Consider the following 19,431-nt stretch of genomic DNA (forward strand, 5'->3'; position numbering starts at 1 on the left):
ATTTTTTTCTTTACCTTTTCGTTGTCTGCGTAGCTCCACTCAGTCATGTTCTATCTAGAGGACACCTTTAATGTAGCGTCCCATATATAGGCTGCAAATTTGGGCAGTTTTAAAAGATAAAACTGATGAACAAGAATAGATCCAGAGATAAATGGTAGAGGAGGGTGGGGGGGGGCGGCGGCTAGAGAGCAACCAAAGGACTTGTATGCATGCATATTAGCATAACCAATGGACACAGGCACTGGGGGGGTGGGGGCTTGCCCGGGGTGGGAATGGCTGGGGGGAGGGGGATTAATTGGGGGAAAAGGAGACATATGTAAAACTTTAGACAATAAAAAAAAGATAAAACTGAAGTATACTAAAAATTGTAAGTTCATTTGAGCAAAATCAATTTCAATAGAGCAGGGCCAAACTGAAAGTGGTCTGGAGGGCCCAGCCAAAAAAAGCTAAGGGAAAGACATAGAGAAGGTGCCAAAGCAAAAATAGGAGTTTATTTGATTGGCTATAGCTTAAAGCCTACTTAGCTGTTTATAACTGATTATCCTTAGGTTTCAGTTTCTTAACCTTGAGGCATTTATAGGCTTAGGTTTGGGGTTGCTTACATAGGATGCTAAGGTATTAGAACCACTTCAGTCGAATGGCTCCTTGTTTAATTAATTTACAAAGTGAATAATTTCATGCATTGCCTCATCGCAAATTTAGATCATGTCTTCCTTTGCTAGATTCTGAGGAATGGGTGTATAACATGGTTAGAGTGTAATAGTTTTACCTAATTCTACATGTGATATTGTGATTTACCATAAATATATATTATGTCTTCATTTCTTCCATCTGCCTGCTCCTGAGGTATAGGCCTTTATTAATAAACCAGAAATATAGCAGTAAAATATTGTCTTAAGTTCTGTGAGCTGCTCAACAAATTAATCAAACCCAAGAAGAGGTTTTGAGAAAATCTCCAATTTATAGACAGTTAGTTGGTCAGAGGTACAGGTGACAACCTGGATTTCCAACTCGCATCTGCAGAGGGGGCGGGGGCAATCTTATGGACTGACCTTAACCTGTGGGATCTGATGTTAAATTGTAGGACACTCAGCTGGTGTCTCAGAATTGCTTGATGTGTGAAAAAACCCCACATATCTAGTGTCGGAGATGAAGTAAAGAATAGTGCCTAGCAGTGAAGAGTCAGAAATTAACAGTTTTCTCTAGTCTTAGTTTTCTTGTCTTTCTTACATACCTGACTCTAACCAGTGCCCTCTCACCCCACCTTCAACCCACACAAACAGTGCGCTCATCAGTGTTTCCCATTGACCTTCCTCCCCAGCTAAAGACACTGGAGTAATTGGGCTTAAATATATTAACAGTTGAAGAGGGGAACGAGTACAGGAGACAAGGTAAGAACAGAGTGTAAGTGATTTATCCAGATATGACTAGCCACACCTTTATTGTTATTGTTGCTGTTCACCAAAAAGTTTCCCAACTCAACCCCACACAAAGGAAGACTTTCTGAATGATGCAGAGACAGAGATGAACAACTTTTATGAAGCCCTACAGCCCCAGTACTCCACGTAGGTTATTGGTGCTATAGAGCTACGAGAGGGCAAATTGCAAAGGATCCCAGCCAAAAGGGGCACTAGGGGCTGATGACCATCCTTGCACCTCAAGGTGCTACTTCGTCTACCCGAAGAGGCTTGGGAGTCTGTGAGGCCACTATGTACCATTAAATGAGTCTTCAGTTATTTATACTAGAAGATAAATATACAAGGAAGACTGTGCCACCAAGCTTTCCCTGCCTTCCTCCACCACAGTTCCCCATCTGGATACAGAAAAATATCATTTATTTGCCGAAACCCGTTTGGCTCAGTGGATAGAGCGTCGGCCTGCGGACTGAAAGGTCCCAGGTTCGATTCCGGGTCAAGGGCATGTACCTGGGTTGCGGGCACATCCCAGTGGGAGATGTGCAGGGGGCAGCTGGTCGATGTTTCTCTCTCATCGATGTTTCTGACTCTCTATCTCTCTCCCTTCCTCTCTGTAAAAAATCAATAAAATATATTAAAAAAAAAAGAAAAATATCATTTATTTAATGACCAATTAAAAAATTATCTCTACTTACAAGGCTCTATATTAGAATCTAACTACTTAACCAAACAAATGTATAATGTCTATTTCCCAAGTAAGCATAATAAATACCTGTGCCAAAAGTCAGTTTTCTTGGTTTTAATTTTGGCCATTTTTCCTAAAATAATTGTTCAAAAAATCAGGTCACTCCAACTAGCTTACCTTGTACTCAAGACCTTAGATCACTGTGACTCTGATTTCAAAGTACCCGAGACAATCTGGGGGCATTAAAAAGATTAATAGCATCTAAACTTTTAAGAAAAATCTATTTATTTGGTAATATTGATCCTTCCTAGTTATAATGGACTTACAGAGATGATCATTGTTATGTAATTTTTATTATTAAATATCCAAACATAAAAATTAGAGATAAATGTGACCACACCTCAGTACCTATCATCCATAATTAATGAGCACTAACATTTCCATACTAATTTCCAATTTTATAATATTACAGATGTAGTCACATGCCTTTCTCAACGCTCGTCACTCTCACCCTTCCCAGAAGCACACATAATCCTGGAGTGAGCACGCATCCAATTCACCTTTGTTTTTACATTTTCATAATATTTTTGTATAAAAATTGAATCATTTTTATGGCTCATTCTGAAGTCTGTTCTCCTACTTCCATTGTTTTTGAGATCTATCCACATTGATAATTATACATTGAACTGTTTCATTTTAATTACTCCACCGTAGGCATATAACACAATTATTTATCCATGCCTCTACGGATGGATATTTAACAAATTTCCTTCTTCCCTCCCTCCCTCCCTCCTTCCTTACCTCCCTCCCTTACATTACAATAGTTTGTTACTCATACAACTGGATTTGGCATTAGCTATTCTCTGAAATAGTCAAGAACTATTTTTAAGAGACCTGTGGGTACTGAAACACATGTAACCCATGCCAATCCAGATCTGGATGCATTCCTTTCATACCATACCTTGCAGATACTTCCTGCAATTCTTACACTGATGAGTGGAGACTCACCCTTTACCCAGCACTGCCATCCAGAGCTGTGCTTTTGATTCACAAAGGATCCCAGCCAAAGGGGCACCAGGGGCTGATGACCATCCTTGCACCTCAGGGTGTTACTTAGTCCGTCCAAAGAGGCCTCTTTTACTAATTGATCTGCCTGACAAGTATGCCACTTCTAATTTTCACAAAAGCACCCTATAGGCTACTGTAGATCATTTCTAATTTTATGGGAGCCTGAAGAATTGAAGCATAAGATGAAATGGGAATGGTGAACTGGGCTTTCGTAACACTGCAAATGGCAATTCTCTTCAGTTAGAGGGGTCCTTTGCTTTTCTCATAGATCAAATCTTTCTACATAAAATATCCCTCCACAGAAATTGTTGAAGGATTCTCAGCTCTAGGTTCTGAGTGAAGGATATGGTTGGGAAAATAAAATCAGGAATCAGATTATCTTCTTGGCAACCAAACTAAGATGACGTATTCCAGTTACATTAGGACATTCGCAGTCTATTGATTGAAGTGATAAACCTGTAAGGTGTGTTTTGTTTGCCTATCATGCAGAAGGCTTCTGTTTGACAATGTATTTTTCTTTCTTTCTTTCTTTTTTTAAAAAAAAGATAAAGAAATTCTGCAGCACTAGTTCCTCTCCACTACTCTCTTGCTAAAAATAAATTCCAACTAAGACACAGAAACAAACATCTCAAATGGGTAATTCAAAGATTTTTAAAAACAAGTCCGCATAGTGACCTCTGACTTGAGCTAGGTGTCGTATACCCTCTTTTGGTGTCAGGTCTCAACTCATTGTAATTAATTTGAAGTATTGACTTATATCTCAGGCTGAGATGTGTTTATCCGGCAAGGCCACTGTAGAAGATGTTTCTAAGGGAAAAGGAATGTTGGTGAAGCGAGATGAGATCTTCTGATGAAATGAAAGCTGAAACTGAGTAGCATTCACAGAATCAGACCCCAAACACTCATTACTTCAAGGCTCAATCCCCCAGATTAGAGCTCATAATGATGCAGGTTTGCATTGTTGGATACTTTCATTCTGTAAAACAATACCTTGGGGTAGAGAGGAAGCCAAGCAACAGTTCCGCTTTTGTAGGTGGGCCCATTAAGACGGTTATTTAAACTTAGAGCCACATTACAAAGAGCCATTTCAACAATAGATGTCTAAGCTACCAGAAATCCTGGAGAAAAGATGCCATCTTTCTTTTTTGATATATAAATTTACTATTGTTTGAAAATTGTTTATTCTGGTCACATGCGTAATAAAGTACTAAATAAAATGTAAAATGTACCAAAATCACAATTCTGCTACATTAAGACTTTTTTCACCTTTCTTATTCATTCGAAAGAAGTTATAGATTGTCTATAGTCTACCAAGCATTATGCATAATAAAAGGAATACACTGAATAAGACAGTCACTGGCCTCAAATTATGTCATCTACTGGGGAACATGTATAAATTAAAAAGAAAATACAACACATTTTGATCAGGGTTATCATTGAGGTACATATGCATATTTTGTACTGAGATATGATCACATTTTAAAAAATTTAGATCTCTTATTTTCAATTAATATAAGTTTTTTTAAAATATATTTTATTGAATTTCTACAGAGAGGAAGGGAGCAAGACAGTGAGTTAGAAACATCGATGAGAGAGAAACATCGATCAGCCGCCTCCTGCACATCTCCTACTGGGGATGTGCCTGCAACCCAGGTACATGCCCTTGACCGGAATCGAACCTGGGACCCTTCAGTCCGCAGGCTGACGCTCTATCCACTGAGCCAAACCGGTTTTGGCAATTAATATAAGTTTTATCCACGATAATATATATGTATTTTTAGCATCATGCTACTGATTGCAAAGTAATTCATGCTTTGGCTATGCTATAGTTTGTTAACCTTTTTCTTAGGCCTGAGTGCTTAGATTACTTAAAATGTTTCATTCTTTACCTACTGTAATGATGGACATCTTTCACACGGGTCCTAAAGCAAATTCCTAGAAATTAATTTTTGTTTCAAAGGGTAAGAACAGTTCTAAAACTCTTGGCACAAATTGCAAAGTTGCTTTCCAAAGAACAAAACTGTTGTGTCAAATTACATGACCACCAGGAATTCAGCCTTTTAAAAGGTACATACACAAGTACACACTCATCTCATAAGTATTCACACTGTCCTTGATTTCTCCAAAGTTTCAAGGTTTTCTAAGCATCAGTACAAACAATCTCTTTTGTCTTGGGCACAAGCGAATACATATTTGCATTATGTAAAGATTCAGAGATGATAGTTGGTTTTGTCTGATTGTAAAAGATACCTATTTTAAGACTAAAACATTTTGAAAAGGAAAAGAAGGCACAGTTTTTGATGTTATGGAACCAATGACATGTTATGCATATTTGCTGTAACCTTTTATTACCATTATCTAAAACCGTGATGTTTTAAGTTGCCTTGGTAGCTGACCTCTCTTCTCTCATCATCAAGCCTGCTATCTGTTCTAAGTGTGAAATAGTCCACTGCTTGTATAATCTTTATTAAACTTCTATGTTTATTGTCTGCTACTTGCAAAATTGAGATAACTACCATCACAAGTAAAATTTACACACATACCAAGAAGGTTATATTTCTGAATTCTATAAAAACTGGGAATTAAAATTTATTGACACTCTCAAATTACTAAAACACATTTATTTTTGGTCAACATCTTCAACTATTTCTGTGTGTGTGTGTTATGACTCAATGGGCACTTCAACTACTTTTCTACATTTGAGCAGCTAATAAATAACGGATTGAAGTAAGAGTCAACTGATGGGCAACATTTAGAAAGAGAATCAGTTGGACCCCTGCCTGGATGAATAATTCTACGCTAGTTTACAAGCTGAAATGATAACTGTCTTGGAATTTGTTTTATAAAAATATACCAAATTTGGAGTTGGAACCTCCCGTTTGGCTTTGTCACTCACCAGCAGGCATGACCTGCAGGTGTTACTTTACCTCTGAGCCCTGGTGCCCTTGAAATGGTGTTGTTGGAGTAATATCAGCTACACCCAATAAAGTGCATGGCACATAGTAGGTGTCTTATCAATTTTTTTCATAGCGAGGTTAATTCCTTAACTTCTTCCATAGGCCTTAAGAGGCAAACTACTAAGTGTGTGGTTTTATTCATAATTTCTAGCTAATGTTCTGGTTGTTTTTTTTTTAATCTATTTTGGAAAATAACCTGATGAATACAAATGAATAGAAATTAGCTAAATATATTGGTAATGTAGCACACGAATAAACCTTCATTTTATTTGTCAATTGGGATGAATTTTTCTAATGAGTTACAGAGCTAGTAATGGTGTGAGTAGAACATTTATCATATTTTCCATCAATATAATATCAAATCAAATTTCCGGTTTCATTGAGCTGCTCCTAAATTTTCACATCTGTGCCACTATCACCCAAAGGGTCCCAGATAATTATTTTCATTTTAAAACTCTCACATAATGCAAAACCAACTAGAAATTCGAATTTAAGCCTAACATAAAATAGTGGGAAAAGGATAGCCTAAAGGGTAAGGTTTTAGAGTAGAGATCAGCAAATTATTTCTGTAAAAAGCCAGAGACAACATATTTTAGGCTTTGAAGGCCATCTAGCCTCCATAATGGATACTCAACTCTCTCTGTCATTACATGAAAGAAGCCATAGAAAATACATAAACTAGTATTGTCATGAAATATTGTTTTGATCGCATGTTGTTCAAAAACAGGAGGTGAACCTAATAGGGCCTGCAGGCAGCAGTTTCCAGACCCTGCTGCAGCGTCAGACTGTCTGGACCCAAATTCTGGCTTATCCCTTTGTGGTTATGTCATCCTGAGCAAATTAGTCTCCTCTCTCCACACAGAGGTCCAAGTTGGAACAATAACCTATACTCCACTCATGGGATTTTTATGTAATTTGATCTGAAGAAGGAAGACATGAAAACACATAGCATTATGAATGAGGGCTGCCTCAAATGGTAGCACCCTTCCCATCTAAGCATTTTTATCTTCATAGGCATCATGTATGGTGGAAACACAAGATCCTTCAATCCACACAGACTTGCATCCAAATCTGGCGACCAGCTTTGTACTGTGTTACAGCTCATTGAGGTGTAACGCTGAGCCTGCAAGGTCATCTACACTTCAAGATTGCTGTGAGAGTATAGTCCATACTGAATGTTTCACTGAGTCTCTGGCATAACCAGGGTGTTTTAAAGTTTTCATTGTTGTTGTTTTGTGCTAAACTCTTTTTCCTAATCTTCATAAGAGGTAGGTAGTTTATATGTCTTATATCTCTGAACCATTTATAACTTGTGCATGTCTGTGTGTGTGTGTGTGTGTGTGTGTGTGTGTGTATCCTGTGAAACTCTGTACTGAGAACAAAGCACTTATATTCAAATATAACCAATGGTGATTGCTGTGAAGTCTTGAGTTCTCATGTATATGTTAGTTCCCAATCTAGACAATGAGTCACCTCTAGAAGCAACGTTTTCAATACGGGAAAAGTGTCATGTGTTATCATCTTACTTCCCATCCCCCCACTTCTCCATGGTATCAGAAGAAAACAAAATATTGGCTCATTAGGGGCACAGATCACTATTACTATGGAGAATAGCAACCTTGCCTGGGTTGGGAAGAAATGAGTGAAAGGAGGGGTCAAGGACAAGAGAGGCTAAAGAAGACAGCGCAGTGGGAGGGAGGCGTTTTCAAGATTAGTGGGAAAATCAGACTGAGGCACCCAAAGAGTGATGTTGGCTCTAGAAGGGAACAATGATACTTCCTGTTATTATGCCTGAATGTAAGTAACAAGTTCCAGGCAGTGGCTTGAAGGAGTCGCTGGATCTATTCAGACAAAAGGAAGAGTCCAGTAAAGAGTCCAGGTGAAGACTTAAGAGTACAGCTTCAAAAACAGACCCTAAGTCTTGTGGCCAGGGATGAGAGAACGGGATATTATGGATCTCCAGAAGTGTACACAAATGAGACCTCATGTCTGCTAGTGTTGCGTCCTGTAACTGAAAACATTGGGAAGATTTTAGGATGAGTTCAGATCCTGCAGAGCCCTGCAGAGCTCTAGAAGCGCTATCTAGACCACAGTCTAGTAGTCTCATGTGAATGGCACCTGCATAGCCTGAGCATGAGCCAGTTGACAGCTGCCTTTCTTGCAGAGTGAATTCTCCTGTGTGTGTGTGATGCAGCAACAGCAAACTTAATGCTAAATAAAGCATGATGCCTCCAAAGTGCAACTCAGTCTCTTGTTGCCGAGGCCTTACCAAGACAAGGACTGTAAAATATACTTTTGTTTGAGGGCCATGTATTCTAGAAAATACCAAGCATGCTCTTATAACATTTGAGGAAAAATTTTACACACACAGACACACACATACAAGTATATATATGTGTGTATATATATGCAGACATTTTATAAAATAAATATAGGATGTCCCCAAAATATAGACACACACTTTGAATAATTATAAAGGCAGTGTCCAAATCAGCCATCTGTGAATGTGGGAGCACAAGAAAAAAAGGACTCCCAGAATAGATGGAAAGCCTGTTCTCAAGGATAAGGACTACAGGAACGGTCAACTCCACATCCATAAAACACACCACCTGCCACAAGCCAGGCAGTTAGCCAATGAGTTTGTAAGAATTACGAGTTTTACACACGAAAGGAAAGTTATTATGGTGAACATACCACCACATTCAGGAATTGGGAAGAAAGCTATCATTCTTAGAAGCTCTTGGGAGAAAAACAGAGACTAAAAAGCAATGATAACTAGGCCAATCTACTACATATTCAAGAAGCAGCAACTGCTGAAGGCTTTGACCTTGAATAGCCTAGCACAGTGATGGCAAACCTTTCGAGCTCAGCATGTCAGCATTTTGAAAATCCCTAACTTAACTCTGGTGCCGTGTCACATATAGAATTTTTTTGATATTTGCAACCATAGTAAAACAAAGACTTATATTTCTGATATTTATTTTATATATTTAAATGCCATTTAACAAAGAAAAATCAACCAAAAAAAATGAGTTCGCGTGTCACCTCTGACACGCGTGTCATAGGTTCGCCATCACTGGCCTAACATGATGTGATGGAAAATGTTTGTAGGCTGAGATTCAGCAGATGGGTGTTTGGCCCCATTAAGCTACTGAGATTCTATGTGACCTCTGGTAAGTTACTTATCCTGTCTGTGCCTCAGTTTCCTTACTGTAGAACAACGGACTAGAATTTATGGACCATTCTTGTTCTAACCTTCTGTACCTCTATTATGTCTCTTCAAATCTCCCTTCATAGTAGCTCTTGATTTCAGGGGCTGACAATGAAGTCCAAACCCTTCAGGTTAGCATCAATTCTCCATATTCTGATTACATCCTTATCTCCCCCTTTACCTTGGTCTATTCCTGAAGCCACATCAATGTACCATTCAGATCCTCTTTTTTCTCATGCTCTTTCATCAGTTACCTTTGGTTTTCTTCCCTTGTCATCCGCTGAACTTTCTTTTACTCTTTTCTATAATTTTCCAAAACCATCTTTGTGTTAGAGCTCTGTGTATCTGCTGTCACTTTAAGCTATAAGCCCTTGATGTGAGAGGCTGGGCCTTAAATATGGTTGCATGTGTTAGTACAGTACCCAGCAACACATTGCCCAAAATACAGGGTGGGGCAGAGATAGGCTTACAATTATTTGTATGAAAAGTAATCCAATAATTAATAAATAATAATAAAAGAATAAACACTGTGCTTCATGTACTCACAACTATAAACCTACTTTTACACCACCCTGTATATCTGTGAGAATGACCAGTGATTCTAATTTTGGTAAAATAGCAAAAGGTCTGGGTGTACTCTCATCAATGATGCATTTTGTTTAAAAATCAGAACAAAGTGAGCCCTAACAAAAATCAATTCCTCTCACCCTTGTGGGAATAAATGCCATTGAAAAAAAAGAATTAAATGACATTTCAGATCATTATAAAGCTTCTTTAATCTTTGCAAATAGACTAGCTAGAATTCATGATTTTTAAAGCAAGCATGGTTCAGGTAAACAAAAATAAACATTGCCAGACTAATTGCTCACAGGCTCCACAGCAGATTTTAATGAATTATGTTGTCAAGTGCTTCAAAAACTAATGGCTAGAATAAGGTTAAATATTTTCTAAGTTGAAACATATAATGTACTCGCCATGGAAATATGTCAGAATTTACTTCATTCCATGTCCAAGAAAAATTGGTCTCCTGTTTGAATTAGGCTATCCTATTTCCCATGTAAAAAAAAAATCTTTACTTTGAAATCACTAAGTGAATAACCACTCCTTGCCAATTAGTCTTAACAGAAGACTTGGCTCTGTCTTTTAAGATATGCACACATATTCCTATGGGGGAAGCACACACAAATCAATAAAACATGTGTAAATATGTATCTAAATCTGCCTTTATTATTTTCTCTGTGCTTTACCAAATGTGACTTATAGGATTTCAAATAATTTTCTATACATCTCTACATCCCTGACTGCATATATTTTTATCTCAGAAAAGATATTAAAGATTAAAATATTTGAGATGAAATTAGAAAATGAAGTAGCAGTACAATCTTTAAAAAGGCAGAAGTTATTTAAAAAATTTTCCCCCAAATTGAAGAAAATGACAAGTACCTGGTAAAGCCCTTGTAGAACAGGCTAAAAGTTTGAAGTTTCACAGTCCTAAGTGGTTCAGTGAGACTTGGAGGCAGTGGAGTCCAAATAAGCACCTTTAACTTATACAAACCTAATATACAAGATCAGTATAAATATGTAAATAAGCAAATAATTAAAAGGAGAGGAAAAAGAAGTAAACATTTAAATAGTATAGGTAACTTGAGCATTCAATTGGAATAGTTTCAAGATAAGTTTTTTGTTGTTGTTTGTTTAAATATAATGTGGCCCCAAAACATAAGGCAATTAATTCTTCAGAGACTCAACTCAAGAGTCAGTTACCTGTTTAATGCTGGGAAAAATATGACTGTTTAACAGACTGCAATAAATGTCAGTCTGCAATAAACTTACTTCATTGGGGACAGTGGTGGGTAATTTTGTCCACTTGCAAGTTTAATCTTAAGTAGAGATCTTAGGATAGATTGTTGAATAATATGTGAATGTTCTAATGCCCTATGTTTTGAATTGTTGATCTCAAACTAGAATTATCCTCTCTAGTAACTCTTGCCCATGTATCAAGCAATAATTCAGTGGAATCTTAAGGGCTCCAGTGGTATCTGCATCTCCCACAGCATCTGTTACACCTAGAGTAATTGCTAATACGCTAATTACTTTTCTTCTCCTTTATGGATCTGACCCATTTAATACATTGAGATATAGACCACAGAATATTTGTACCAGATCTGGAATGTACAGCTGGGATGTGGTTTCAACCCTTTGTTTTATAAAATGAGGACACAGACCCAAAGAAGTTCAGGGATTTGGTCAAGGTCAACACTTGCATGGGAATCACTTGGGAAATCTCTGGGGAGAGGAAATGCAGGTCCTTCTTCATTAGAAAGGTCTATTGTGGGAGACTTTTATTTTCTGTATGGGTTTCCTCCTATAAAGTATTCTGGAACAAATTGGATGCTAGTGATCTTGGTGCAGATTTTTTTGTTGTCAAAGCAGCAGTTTCAAAGGTTTTAAAGGCTCTACAATTGGCTTACACTTGAGCTGGAAAGTTCTGAACCACTTACTTTTATCAGAGCTTACTATCACTATTTTTCTTGAAGTGCAATTTATTCAAAGGGTGAGCTGGTATTATTTGTCACCCCACAGGCAGTCTTACAAGGCATTACTGATGTTTTCTGAACTCTTTACTGCAGTTATGTGGATGATTGGAAATGCCAAACAAAAGTATCCCCTGTAAACAAATGCACATGCTTTGACTTACTCTAATTAGTCAATTCTAGTTCAAGTAGAAATGATTAAACATTTCACCATCACCTTTTCTCCCAGAAAATTTAAGGATATTTTGGCTATATAAAATGTTTATTTTAACCAAAGTATTTATTGTATGCATAGAATAAAGGCATCCAACAAAGTGTCATTTAGAAATTCTATCATAGTATGTGCAAATAAGAAAAAATTCTAATGTAGAAGTGCAATTTTCTATGTAGGTGACATAGCTACATTTGGAAGGCAGATAGATAAGAACTCTGGGCATTCACTGAAGCTTTGAGGTTATGAAAACCTACTCAAATTTCCTGACTCCACTTGTCCTAAAAAATGGAATGATAGGGTTATTTTTTCACACTTAAAGACTTGATAAGAATGAATTATTTAATATCTACATATTTTTCAGAAATTGCAGAGGGCAGTCAAATTATTAATGTTAACTGAAAATAAAATTGATAAAATAGAGTCAGGGGAGATCTGGGTTTTAGAAATCCTAAGGTGTTGGTTTTTTTTTTTTTAAAGGGGAAAATTTTTAAGAAAAATACACTAGAAGTAAAAATGAGGATTTATGTAGGATGAGCATAATCACAAATTGTAAAAAGCTGACAAACACAAACATCATAAAAACCAGAAAAATAACATAATGGCTTTGTTTATCGGCTGCCTGACATATCCTTTGTGATACTTCTCAGGGACCAATGGTTGGCTCTGTCTGTTTCCATCCTCCTTTCTCCTCCCCCGTTCACATAGCTCTGGTGCAGGGCATCATAGGACAAGGCTCAGGCCTGCACTGCTGTGCCCTGACACCTGCTGAGTCACAGAATGGGAGAGTGGGTGGCCCGAGAATTCCTGTGAGTCATTCATTCCTTCCCCAGGACGGCTAGCAATACCTTCACTTGGAAATTACTGCAAATCCAGTAAATACATAAATATATTCTGTTCAACCTCAGCTAAATAAATGCATTTGCAATTCAACTTCCACTTTAGCTGGGTTCCTAAATTGCCTGCATGTCAATGAAGAAAAAAGTCAGGGCAATAAACTTATTATGGTTAAAATATATTACTTTTGGAAAATTTTAAACAGAAATGATAAATGGAACATTCTGTGGTCCCTACCAAAGGCAAGTGACAGGCCCTGAAACTTTAGCTTCATAAATTCCTCGTGAATTCGCTGCAGAAAGGATCCATCCCCATCAAAAAGAGCTACATCTGCAATCAAACACACCCAGCATTTTCTTCTAGACCAGCGGTTCTCAACCTGTGGGTCGCGACCTCTTTGGCAGTCGAACGACCCTTTCACAGGGGTCGCCTAAGACCATCCTGCATATCAGATATTTACATTACGATTCATAACAGTAGCAACATTACAGTTATGAAGTAGCAATGAAAATAATTTTATGGTTGGGTTACAACATGAGGAACTGTATTTAAAGGGCCAGAAGGTTGAGAACCACTGTTCTAGACGGATGCATGTGGACAACACCCACAGGACTAGGGAGAAACAAGAGAGTTTGCTCAGCAAGCATATGACAGGTGGCTGAGCAAGGAATAAGATGGGTTTATTATGTGTGGATTGAGGGATCAAATGTGTTGCCTCAATCAGCTCCTACCTCCCAATACCCCTGCTGTTTTATGGTCAGTCATGGATAATGTTGTCATCCATGAATGAGTGTGGAGGGAAAAAAAATCAATGGCACATTTCCCGCATCTATGTGGCCAGGCCTTCCCCTATGAAGTCTCATCCGTTTTTGATGCCTTGTTGAGACGGTTCACCTCCTGGGCCTCATGATGTCAGAAACACTTTTCCATGCTTTTCTAAAACCACCAATCTTCCTTCTGACAGAAAAATGGCTTAAAGTGGTCTTATAGCATTTATTTTTGAAAGCCATTCATGAGTTAAAAAAAATAAAACACACACACACAAAACTAAATCAAAATGGCCAAGGTAAGGCTGGGTGGTGATGCAACCAGTTTAAAGAAGCATTTCTAAGTATATTCCTGGGCCAGCATCCATGCGGACACCAGAATGAAAACCAACAATGCTTGCCATCATTAAACTCCACCTTCTATAAAAAGTAGACAATATTTATGAAGACAAAGGATCATAACAAATCGATAACTTTGACATAAAATGATGGATTTTAAGAAAGAAGTGCACAGTGGGTTGGCTAGCTCAGTGATTCTGCTGGGAATGACTCCTGACATTGGCCAGGGGCCCATGAGAGACCTTGACATAATTATTAAGGAAATTGGAAGTGACATCTGTGGGCCGTTTAAACCTCATCCACTCTAGTGAAGCCAGAGAACTGTCTCCCAGAGCACTCTGCGGCCACTTTAGGAGCTTTCTGCTTTCTGATGCTAGGAGGAAAATCACAGCAAGTCATGATGCCTCTGTTCTCAACCTGATTATCAGTTTTTTCCAGGAGCCTCAATGTAACAAGTCAAATCAGGCCTCTAATGGTATCATCAGAAGGTTGTGGTTTCATTCTGTACGTGCAAAACACCCTGAATTCCCAGAAGGGAGGGATGGCAAGCCCCACTAGGATTTGCAGTCATCCTGGACATGACATTTGGCTAAAGGTCCCAGGTGGAGGGTCCAATGGAAAAGCGATGCCGCAGTGCTCAAGAAAACAGTCTAAGGCAGTGATGGCGAACCTTTTGAGCTCGGCATGTCAGCATTTTGAAAAACCCTAACTTAACTCTGGTGCAGTGTCACATATAGAATTTTTTTTTGATATTTGCAACCATAGTAAAACAAAGACTTATATTTCGATATTTATTTTATATATTTAAATGCCATTTAACAAAGAAAAATCAACCAAAAAATGAGTTCGAGTGTCACCTCTGACATGCGTGTCATAGGTTCGCCATCACTGGTCTAAGGCATGTTCCCGCCCTCCTTCCACCTGCCTTACTCCAATCTATGGGAGGTAAGCATCTCTACAACTAAACCCACCCAGAAAAATAGAAAAGCTACACACATTTTTGACCTGCCCTTATTTTCAAGTACTGTTGTTCTAGGCATCTGGAATACACCAGAGAATAAAATAGAGAACCTCTTAATGGGCTTACCAGCAAAACCAGTAAATAAGACGATACAAATGATCAAGTACTGTATGTTAGCAGGTGGTAAGTACCACAAAAAAAAAGAAAAACAATAGACAAGGGGAACTGAGGTTTGAATTTATGCAGGAGGATCAGGGGAAGGAGGCGTTACTGAGGAGCACACATTTGAAGACAGACTTGAGAGAGAGGAGTTTGTGAGCCATGTGAACAGCTGGGGTGTGGGGGTGTTCCAAGCAGAGGAAACAGCCAATGCAAAGGCCTCAAGGCGGGAGCGCATCCAAGTAAGTATTCAAGGAACAGCAGAGAGGAGTGTGGTGTCCCGGAATTGAGCAAGGAGAAGATTAGTGGTGTTATGGGTTGAACTGTGTTCCCCCAAAATTCATGTGCTGAGGTTCTCACAACATGACCTTATTTGGAAATAGAGCCATTGCTGATGCCGTTAATGAGGTCATACTGGAATATAGTGGACCCCTAGTCCAGTAGCCCTAGTGTCCTTATAAAAAAGGAGAAATTTAGACATAGAGTTGTGCACACAGGGAGAACATCATGTGATGATTGGAGTGATGCTGCCATAAGCCATGAAGCTACCAGAAGCCAGGATCAGGCCTGGACAGATCCTTCCTTCATGCCTTTAGAGGAAGCACGGCCCTGCCAACACCTTGATCTCAGACTTCTAGACTCCAAAACTGTGAGACAATAAATTTTTGTTGTTTAAGTCACTCAGTTCATGGTACTGTGTTAAGAACTCTAGGAAACTAATACAATAAGAAATTAGGCAAGAGATAAAGGACAGATGATAAAGGGTCTTATCCCAAGGACTTTGGATGAACAGTCACCATAGCATTCTGAGCAGAGCGGTGCTATGCCCTGCCCAAAGGCTAAGTTCTGGAGCACTTGACGAAGTCTCAGAAAAGAGGAGAACGTTGCAAAGCAGCTGAGAAGGAATGGCCAGTGATGTAGGAGGGAAACCAGGAGAATGTGCATGAGGGAAGCTCGTGGTGTTTTTTCAATATAAAAACATGCTGAGATGGTATTGTCAAAGCAACACCAAGCCTGGAGGTGAATCGGGGATAATCACTGAAGAGGGAAGACAAGCAAGTCACCAACTTCTTCCAAAGCGTACGTGAGCCAGTTAAAGCTTAAAAAACATCTCTGAAGTCCATGTGGTTTGTTATAGCTAGTGTTTTACATATTCTTACACTTATGAGTTTATTTACGAGAAGAAATAAAAGATAAGTGATAAATCTTGGTCTCAATGTAGAGGTCTATTTGAATGGAACAGAATTACTTTGAGTCACTAAAAGAGATTCTTAAGGTGATTCAGAATGCCAAAGGTCTAAGAATCTTGTTTAGATTCATTAAAAAAAAAAACCACACACAAACACACAACACAGGCTAATTTACTCAACTCCAGTGGCTCTTAATACACATGACACAGGTTCTTAAGAGGGAGTCCTTCACACCACTTTGCTGCCTCCCTCATGCAAAGGGAAAATCCTTGGTTAATGCACAGTCTTACACTGACTAAAGAAGGTGACTGTGTATCAACCCAGAAATCCCATCCGACAGCCACACAAAACAATTTAAATAATCCCAACTCCTGTTATTCAAAAGACCCCACAATACAATTGGGCTAGCCTGGCCTAGCCTGATACCTGCAAGCACAGACTCTGAAACCAGCCTGCCTGGATTAGCATCCTGGCTGAGCAATTTACTACCTATAGGATCTTAAACAACTTGCTTAATTTCTTTGTGCCTCATTGTACATATCTGTAAAATGGGGATAATAATAGGCCTGACTTCATAGTATTGTAATATGAATTAACTGAGTTAATATTTGTAACTGACTTAGAACATGCTTCGCACTCAGTAAAAATTACATAAGTATTTGTTAAATACATAAACAAACAAGTATGTATTTTTCCTACAAACAAATTTTGATGAACAAATTAAAAAATAAAAATGTCATAAAAGACTTCATATAGAAAGACAAATTTTTAAGCTCTTAAAAATGTTTGCCTCCAGAAAGCAACATGTGTGTTAATTATAACTACTCATACCTACACATGTGTGCTCACCTGCTCACAAACTGGCCACCTATTTTAAAAGTTTAGAGTCAATATATTTTTAGAAATTATAGAAAAGTAAGGTGAAATTCCTTACTCCCTATAGCTAAATAAACTAGAAAGAACACTTTTGAAGAAAAGCAGATGATAGCCCTTCAATCTTAATTATTGGTGATGATAATTGTACCCAAGCAAAAATATTAGCCTTCTACCAGGGTTGATGCTAAAACTTTACATGAATCCCTCAAATAACCCTCACAGTAACTTTGGAACCGTCTCCATGTAAAGATGAAGAAATGGTCTCAGAGAGGTTAAGTATCTTCTGTACCATCACACAGCTGCAATGTAGTGGAAAACCTAGCGTTTGAGCTCCTCACCAACCTGCTTAACTTGAATCAAAGCCATGCCTCCTGGCTGCTCAACCTGCCCTCGGATCCCTGAATTGTTCCTCAGCCTCCGGGAGGCCTCAGTGCCCTGCACCTGGCCAGCAGCCAGGCTGCTGCAATCCCAGGGGCCGAATGGAAAAATCAATCCTGTTGATAACCGTTTCCTTGAGAACAGCACTCAAACTGCTGGGGAAACTGCAGAGAATGCAAAAGGGGTTCCTGATGTATTTGTGAGAGGGCAATGCTTTGTGTTTCCTTGAGGGACATACATTTCTGTTCCACTGGGGAGAGAAAAGTTAAGAGCACATAAATAAAGGTGATAAGCAAACTCTAATATGCTTTACTGGTGTGGGGACTTAGAGGATTGTTAAAAGCTTGAAGGTGCCAGTGACATCAGCTCGTTTTCCTGCAGTTTAAATCCACTGTAGGCAGAGGAATGGGATCATGGCACTTGCAGATCTACTAAGTAGAGGGGTCAAGAACTGTGGGTAGATCTTGATCATAATTGGGGATTTCTATTGGGAATGGCTGCCCTTTCAAATAAAAGTTGTACCACTTGAAATTCATCCAAAGTTACCTTCATGAAATAAACATGCTTCATCTTTGATGTAGATGTAGGCCAGTCTGCCTCAGCTGGTGCTAAAAGCTTCTCCTCGTTTTCTCCCTCCATTCCCTGTCTACAGTGGAGAAAATCTGCTTTCAGAGCCAGTCGGCAAGCTAAGGGAAAGGGCAACATTTGATGGGAAAGTGATAATTCAAGTTGTTTGTGAATGACGGGTAGATCCAGAAGGTTCATGAAACACAGACAAACTTTATTAGCAAAACTGCTCATTCAAATTACCAAAGGAACTAGGTTTCTGAACTCATGAACAGTTCATCGCAAGCTTGCCCATTATTCTAAATTTCTATTAATTTCTCAATTCCCAGTTGGATTCAGCTGCCTGCAAAGGCGCATTTCTATTTGCAGTTTGCTGACACTCTGTGGGGATGGCTAATAATTTCATTTAACTGTGGGACAACTGAAATTGTGGCTGGATTAGCTACAGCTGTACTTCACCCAGCCACACAGAAATGTGGCATGCTGAAGAGAGCGGAACACCACTTCTGAAGGGGAAGAGGTTGCCTCTCTGAAAAAAGGAGAGCCCATAATTAGAGCACCAGTCTTCTATTTATTAGCACGTGTGCATGTTTGAGAACGGGAGAGAAGTTGTGTAACTGTCAAGTAATTACTGCCAAATGGGAAAACAGGAGTCAGAGTCGACCAGGGAGCACTGACTAGGCTGACAATCCCCCAAAGGGATCTCTGCATGTGGTGGTCAAAGAACCACCCACGAAGCCAAAATACATGTTGGGATCATGGAAAAGAGACAATTAAAGTCAAGACCTGTTGACTTGTCTGCTGAATCTTTCACTCTGTGTTAGAGCATCTGAAAATGGGACGGACTGGAACAAGCTGCTCTCACTCGGTGTCGGCCCAATTATCTTTCAAGATTGACACATACAACCTCTGCCAAGTCTCCATCCTCCTAGTTCCTCTGGGTCCCTAAGCAGCCTTTCGACTGTCTGTCCCCACCACCCCATTAAATGCTCGTGTGTGGTGGCAGGAGTTATAAATAAACTCACTGCTATGGCCCCCAATAAAAACTATTATTTACCTAACAGGCATGCAAGTGTCAAGCTGTCATCTTAGTTTCTGAACCTTAGTGAATACCAGCGCACAATTCCCAGGGCACGGAGAACTAATCTAGCCCAAATAAATGTGGCTGAACAGGAGAAGCAGAGTTTAGCTAAACAAGCCGACTCACCTCAGGGAACTGGGAGGGTCAGGATGTTGGGCTACACTCTTGGGCGATGAAAGAAGAGTAAGAGAAGCA

The 19,431-nt window shown here is 39.0% G+C and overlaps 1 protein-coding gene across 1 annotated transcript in view; it reads right to left on the reverse strand.

Moving 5' to 3' along the window:
* The window catches only part of KCNH8 (potassium voltage-gated channel subfamily H member 8), a 275,437-nt gene that overhangs the window by 190,069 nt on the left and 65,937 nt on the right, over positions 1-19,431 (reverse strand). Inside the window, 1 exon segment of the mRNA XM_023749297.1 lies at positions 2,121-2,128. Coding sequence (XP_023605065.1) covers positions 2,121-2,128 — 8 coding nt within the window.

The sequence above is a fragment of the Myotis lucifugus genome, unplaced genomic scaffold (genome assembly GCF_000147115.1).
Source record: "Myotis lucifugus unplaced genomic scaffold, Myoluc2.0 scaffold_8, whole genome shotgun sequence".
NCBI lineage: Eukaryota > Metazoa > Chordata > Mammalia > Chiroptera > Vespertilionidae > Myotis > Myotis lucifugus.